Raw genomic sequence first — 7,993 nt, forward strand, 5'->3', positions numbered from 1 at the left:
GTGAAACCTGGTTCAGCGAGTTGCGCTAGCGCGACTAAAATCTGCGCTCGATACGTCGAAAGATGTCAAACGCGAGATTACCTACTGCGTTCCTCGTTTATAAGTCTTCCGTGTATAGTCATATCACAATTAATGAACAAATTGTCATTTTTCTTACATATACCAATTTTGCTTTTAATTGATTGTCAGAGAGATGGAAAAGGAACAAGGAAATATTTATTTGAGCAGGCAAAATGAATAAATTATAAAAACGAAACAGGCTAATGAGAGTCAATCTGCGGTAATTGGTGCGAATTGATAATTATTTATTATAAACTTATACTTATAACTATATATCAAATGAATAAACTAAAAATTCTACCTATTTCTAAATTGATAATCTGGTAGACGTTCAGTCAAGTGAACATATTAGCTAAACAATTCAACATTTATATTCATTCAGCGTATAATGCTCACAAATATAAAAAAAAAAAGCGATATAAAAAATATAAATTCAATCATGACGTTGTCAATCATGAACGAAAGTAAATGTGAAAATTCGTTATTGCAAACACGTGATAAAATGACTGTTGGAGATTAAGAAGATAAATATTACAAAACTACATTTCGCAAATTGTGTGAAGATAGTTAATATATTGCATAAAATGGTTGGCAATGGCATATAATTCATTTAACGAGGTCCATTTAGCAAAAGTTCTTTCCATCGTGTGTTTGCTGTTTTATTAAAAATTTTACAAATGGAAGTTATGACTTTTACAATGTGCTATCAACTGGCTTCTTCGCATTTTTTCATAAAAATAGCGTGCTTTTCCTTTGTTATCAGAATTTATTACATTTTCTTTATATTGCTCTTTTTAACTTAATAAAAAATTATTACATATTTAATGCCTGAAGTTATCGATCCAGTTACTAACGTAATTTTTCATTAATTATTTTTAACCTCTTCGGACTCTACGTGTACATCAAATTTGGAAATATTATCCATTAAAATTATTTAGTTCTATCGACATTTGGAACTAAATACGTAATAATATCCTATATATTGGAAAAATAGTCCAAATTTTGGAAAAAGTTATGAATTACTTATTAAGTGTCTTTTGATTGAGAGAATTAAAAAAATTCTTTTAACATAATTCCTTCAGATTTCAAGGAGTTATTATTGTGCGCTCAAATATAAAGAATAGTAGTATTGATTGCGACATATGAAATTCAATAATTAGATTTGGTTTCTAAGAGATTTTGAGAGAAAATAAATTTAAGTTATCTTACGTTTCACGCCACGCACGCGTGTATGTGTGTTTTGTTTGCATGTGTAACATTATGATATTATCTAATAAACGTTAGAGTTCCTCTGTCTATTCAGGCTGTGCATCTCGATCGTATTTACATCTAATATTAATTCACCTTTATACCAGGTTCATTAATGCGACACAGAGTGACTGAGATGAACTATCATGCTGTAATTATCAACCTAACCTAGATTTAGCGAGCCGCATCGTTGGTGCATCTGATGTTTCGCGTTCCAAATGCAGCAAACAAAATTCTCGCCGCAGTTAATCAACCGTTACATTATGTCTTTCCGACAAAACAGACATACGATACGAATAACGTGAAAATATCGAGAGAAACGTATAAAATTAAAGAATGATTTCAACTTACTGAATTTCGAGTAGACTTAATATTTCCCGATTTGTTCGTAATATGTGAAGTATTGATAATAATTTCAAAAGTACAATACCTTGGATGGAGCAATTGTATATTTTTAACATTTGTACGTACGTGTACTTTGTACAAAAGCGTATGACGTATCGTATACAATGAATATCCAATGTACATATACAACGATAACGACTATGAACTCGAGCTTTAGTGTCATGTCCCAAAGCAATAAGTCAAGCTGACATATTGGGATATCCTAGACGCGATGTGTTTTCACGCAGCGTGCAGGATAATAAACGATTTCAATGATTCGTGACATGATTGACAGTCCAATTCACCAGAAGCTCAAATGTATTCAATAATGATAGTCAATAATTAATAATTAATATTTATATGATGTTATTAATTATTCCAGTTAAATATTAATTATTAATTAACATATGAAAATTAAATTAGTTAAAGAAATAGATATATATGATTATGGATAAAAGACCTAGTTAAAATCTTAATATTAAATAATGATTTAATAATAACATTCTAATAAAAAAAAAGAAAATTTAATTTGGCTAAAAAGAAGTCAACGCGGTAAAAAGTGTGCAAATTTGTAGAGAAAGTTTTTAATAAAACTATGATATGTAATATTTTTAATAAAAATATGATATGTAATTACATCGGCGTTTTTAAATCTTCTTTTTTATTAAAATATAACTAGTCCATTATTAATTACTGTACCTATTAACAATCTAATAACAATTTAATATTTTATAAACATAAAATGCATGAAAGAAATATTTAATTTATAAAAATTTTTCTACGTATTTAAATATTATAATTTCAAATTATCCTTACTTTTAAATAATATAAAGCACAAAAGAAAATTCATGGATATCAATACAAGCAAAAATAAGCTAATCTATTCTCTTTGTTTTATAAATACTTCCCATTTATCATAACATCGTCTTCCAAGTAACAATTAATTTGCATAAAAATATAACGGATGAGCGGTAAACAACGAATCAGAAGCGTGGCACGCCAGAACGAATCGGCACAATAAACTGGTTTCTCGCTCGTCTGCATCTGAGCAGCTATTAGATAGTATTGTTAATTCATCGTGCGGCTGACATTTCATTTACGAGGGTACAATACCTCGGTGAGGCCAGGTGTATATACGAAGGGATGGTATTATTGCGTATGCGCTTCAATGCTAGAGAAAAAAAATCATTACGCACGCCATCCTTGGTTCTTGTCATGCCTTTTCCGTTTGCACAACAAAAAGAACCGGCATCTTGTTGTGAAATATCCTTATCAAAATGTTGTATTCTGAATTTTTCGTACAATTTAGTAGTATTGCAATAAATAATATTGACAAGCACGTTCACGATATTGTTATCAATAATAATTAACTAATTAAATAAAGTGAAAATTTCAAGGATTCTTTTATATAATAATAATTAATACGTTAAATAGGGCGAAATAAGAGTCAATTAATTATTATTATATAGAAGAGTCCTTGAAATCTTCAATTTATTTGTTTTCAAACCGCAAGCTGTAATAATGCGGATAATACATTGTATGTCTTTTCAACAAGTAAAATTCACAGTTTTCTAGATTTAATAATAATATAAGATTGATAAAGGACTCTTATTATAAACATAAACGAAAAAAGTTAAAAGGACGTTGTAAGAGTCAAAAGAAATAATTTAAAACAACAATTAAAGAAAGACGCATATATGTAATAAATTAATTTCAAAAGAAAAAATTCCTTCGAAGATGTACATTAAAAATTAACAATATAAAAAGACTTGTTTAAAATTCGAAGATGTACATTAAAAAATAACAATATTCAAAAAAAACCTGCTTAACGTTTCGACTCGTAGATTGAGTCTTTTTCAAAAGCGCAAACATATTCTTAAAGTTAAAATTTATCGAATTAATTCTGCGAATCCAACTTCATCACATCCAACTATTGTTCGCTAGAGGAACAATAGTTGGATGTGATGAAGATGGATTCGCAGAATTAATTCGATAAATTTTAACTTTAAGAATATGTTTGCGCTTTTGAAAAAGACTCAATCTACGAGTCGAAACGTTAAGCAGGGTTTTTTTGAATATTGTTATTTTTTAATGTACATCTTCGAATTTTAAACAAGTCTTTTTATATTGTTAATTTTTAATGTACATCTTCGAAGGAATTTTTTCTTTTGAAATTAATTTATTACATATATGCGTCTTTCTTTAATTGTTGTTTTAAATTATTTCTTTTGACTCTTACAACGTCCTTTTAACTTTTTTCGTTTATGTTCTAGATTTAACATTTATAGTTGCGTTTCAAGACCGAAATCTTTCGGCGCGCAAATATTTAGGAGGGGGGACATTTCAGATTATTAGAGTTGCGTTGCAAGACCGAAATTACAATTAAAAATCTAAATCTGATAATTTATTCTAATATATTGCGAAGAATATCACGTACGTAATTTTTGGCGTTTCGTTCCGGCTTCCATTACTGGACTCATCAGTAAGGCATTGTAGTGGAAGCCTACCTTATACGCCTGCAAGAGTTATTCAATCGAGATTCTATATAAAGCGATATACGCGTATTAAAGTACTTGCGAGAATTTGTGAATATCGATAGACCTCTGATGGCGAGTCGACGTAGTAATATTCTTCACAATATTTATTCAAAGTAGGAAATACCGTTCTATTAATATATGTAGTCCCCCCCAAATTGCGCGCCGAACAATTGTCGGTCTTGCAACGCAACTCTGGGATGAAACGCCAAAAATTACGTGATATTCTTCGCAATATATTAGAATAAATTATCAGATTTAGATTTTTAATTGTAATTTGACTCTTATTTCACCCTGTTTAACGTATTAATTATAATTAGCTAATTGCAGCGTGTACACAAGGTGTTATTTCAGAATTTTTATTATTGTCCTTATAAAAGCGTTTTATACACTCTTATTGTTAGAGAAAAAAACTTACAATTAAATAGACTATAAGATCCTCAATGATAAATGTTAAATTGAAAAACAGACTAAAACAAGAGAACGATAAGTAACAAAACAATCTTTCAAGCAATTAAAACTGATGATGCTGTAATTAACTTATAAACACGTTGCCGGCGGCAGTTAGTTTATTATAGAGTTTGATTTACTTCATATTTCATCATACAATTTATTCCTTAATTAAACAATTTTCAATAACACTTTGAGCTTGCAACAAGAATGGAGTGAATCCACTGAAATTAATAAAAGTATAAAGTTTGTTTATACAATTATGCTGAGTATAACATTAAAAATCTTGTTGAAAAGAAAACGCATTAAAATTTTTGTATTGAAGTAGTTTTAAAGATCACGAATTTGATGTAACACTTTGTATAAATTAAATTTTAGTGAAAAATTGTTTTTGGAAAATTATAGATATATGCGAAACACACACTCGTACTTGGTTTGAGGCCACGAGCATTTTAGTTTTGAGAAACTTGTGGTCGTCTCCACGGGATTGCTTCGTATAAGATTTTCAATCGCAACCTCTTGACTTCGCGCGACGACAGTGCGCTCTGGGACAATGGAGAAGATTGTAAAGAGAGTGACGGAAGTTGAAAGGGGTCAAAAGAGTGTCAGCACTTTTCGGAAGTCATAAAACTTGGGTGTATGACGCGTATGAGAGTTCGAATTCGACTTACCTAGATCCGTGCTGCGACAACGCGGTAGGGACAATAGGATGAAGATGGCGATCAGAAGTCCTCGAAGTGGAGTTGAATCGGCGCTGGGACCAAGGACTGGCATGTTACTAGTGACCTGGGCCGTTGGCACGCCGATAACTTGCTCCTCCTCATCACTAACTATCCGCTGTCCTGACCGCATCGGTCATCAAGCACGTTCCTGGCATCGTGATGGTCGCAAGGTGGTTACAGGCTCGTGTCGATGTCCTGAGCACAGAGTAATTCGTGTTAGTTGTCCGCAGACACCTCGACAATGTCGTGGAGTATGAACGGATGGTATAATGCAAGAGATAATATTTACAGACTTGAAACAAAAATAAACATTAACTGCAGCCATGCCAAGCGTGGCTTCCTTTACGTACGTTCGTTTAATGTAATCATAGCAAACGATTGTGTCTCGTTTCATTGATAAATTTATCTTCGTGCAACGACTCTCCATGAAAATAGTGTCGGTTGCTATCGCGAAAACGTATTGTAGCTAGGACGCTACAATGGAATTAACTGCCAAGGTAAATTTACCGGCACGGAATAAAAGAAAATAACTTTTACCGTTAAAAAGTGAGCAAGTGTTCTTTTATATATGTCTCTAGGAACATTTCTCGATTTAATAATAATTAAACATACATTTCTTTAATTAAAAGGAAATTTGATTAAAATATATATATATATATATGTAACAATTACAAAATGAAAGGTACATATTTTTCGTACGTCAGATTTCACCAGTTAAAGATTACGGATTAACATTTAATTAACCAATGTCAAATAAAATATGTATTTTGTACTTCTCTCTGTCAACAAATTCAAGTCGTTTTTTTCCGATTTAAGCTGATTGCCACTGGGACAATGTAACAACTATATTTATGTAAATATCATCGCTAGAACTTTCATTTGTCGTGTAAAGCGGGACTCTTATCGCGCTGCTACGGAAGCGTAGACATTTGTTATCATTTTTGCAAATAGCGCTCTCCACCCGTCCTCTCGTCCGTCTTCATTTTACGTCGCGCACAATCTGCACGATAAGAGGTCTATTTTGCACGACAAATCGGCCCCCTAAATATTGCGCCTGTGAAATAAAAATCGCTTACAATCGTACAACTGACACTTAGTTAAAAAGCGACCGTTATATCCAAGATTAATCGCGTCAACGTACCGTGATATCAACGACTAATCCGTGTCATCCTCGTATATAGAATATGCACCGGCTATATGGATCTCGTCGACGAATAGTGGAAACATTACTATGCCGTGGGCCATGAAATTTTAATTGCACGAGTGCTATTAGTAAACGCGATCGTTTTCAGGGAAGAGGTCGAGGAGCGTCTACTGTTGCTGCTGCTGTTGCTGCAATCGTATCGTGCTCATATGTACCACGCGAGGATACAGTATAAGTACGCGTGTTCCATATGCTGCAATTGCAACTGCAACACCGCACGGATTTCGCGTCACGCCTCATGCATTATTCACACCTCGCCGGAGGTGAAATTATTTTTCCCCCCAGCGTTATAGTATTATTAATTTTAGGCAGTAGTCCAACGTGAAACTCCAAACCGGGAAATAACCACCTCGGCACCTGGTGCGTTTGAGTGCATTCACACAATCGTGACAAAAACATGTGCGTTTCTGGAATCGAAACATCACTCCTTCGAAGTCATAACAATATAATGCTTGACTGTCGAATTTCTTGAGAGATGTAGTAAAGAAATGATTTTTTAAACATATAAATATCTCTTGTACAGTTATGTAATTGTAGAACTATGTTATTGTATTATTATATATACAAATTATAATTTGTACCATGCTGCTATTAAGAAATGTCCTACTTTAGAAAAATACGTCATAAAATCAAATTGTAAGTAATATACCGACATATTCCGACCATAAGGACTTCGTATGCTCTACGTGCCACGTCTAAGATATAGGCGTAGAATACGAACGAGGCCCTAAAGCCGTCAGAAACAAGTGTTGCGCTCGGTATTGAAGTTGTAAGATACGGCAATACGTATGCACCAAAACCTATAATGGAACTCCAGATAGGTCGCTTTGAATACTCGATGGAGCTCGAGAAAGCTATCGGGTACGTTGTACCTTTCAGCAAAACCAAGCAAAACTCAACGAGTACACGTATTATGTGAAACGGGCGAAGCACTGACGTGAAGTTACACGAGTAAGCATGATAATAGAAACTTTATACCGGAGATGACTCAATGTTGAAAAACGAGCAGCCTCTCGACACGTGGGGTCATTAATGCTTTTTCGCGCACAATGCTTTTTTCAAGATAAGGTATACGTATCCACAGTCACTGAGCTCTTGTCGAGCACCCACCATCGAAGCGAGGTACGCCTCGCTTCACTAATTATTTATAATTATCGATCGTTAACGAGCAGTGTCCAGGAGAGATCGCATTACGTTCGCCCCGCAGCCACAGTATCGCAGTAACGTCTGCTCTGCCCTTTCACTCGTGGAGCTATTATGGCACGGCTGCGTGATTTTATAAAATTTGTCTAAGGGGAGAAATGAAGAGAATTAGAGAAAGATATGGCGCATTTACGGTCAATCATGACTGTATGATATATGAGTAACGCGAAAAAAATTCTCGACGTACA

At 33.5% G+C, this 7,993-nt stretch overlaps 1 protein-coding gene across 1 annotated transcript in view; it reads right to left on the bottom strand.

The window, feature by feature from the left end:
* Ddr (discoidin domain-containing receptor 2) overlaps positions 1 to 5,528 on the bottom strand; it is an 82,601-nt gene extending 77,073 nt beyond the window's left edge. Inside the window, exon 1 of the mRNA XM_018549346.1 lies at positions 5,348 to 5,528. Within this exon, the coding sequence (XP_018404848.1) occupies positions 5,348 to 5,528 (181 nt within the window). The remainder of the gene's footprint in view (positions 1 to 5,347) is intronic.
* Between the last annotated feature and the right edge of the window lie 2,465 nt (positions 5,529 to 7,993).

The sequence above is a fragment of the Cyphomyrmex costatus genome, unplaced genomic scaffold (genome assembly GCF_001594065.2).
Source record: "Cyphomyrmex costatus isolate MS0001 unplaced genomic scaffold, Ccosl1.0 scaffold81, whole genome shotgun sequence".
NCBI classification, from domain to species: Eukaryota; Metazoa; Arthropoda; class Insecta; order Hymenoptera; family Formicidae; genus Cyphomyrmex; species Cyphomyrmex costatus.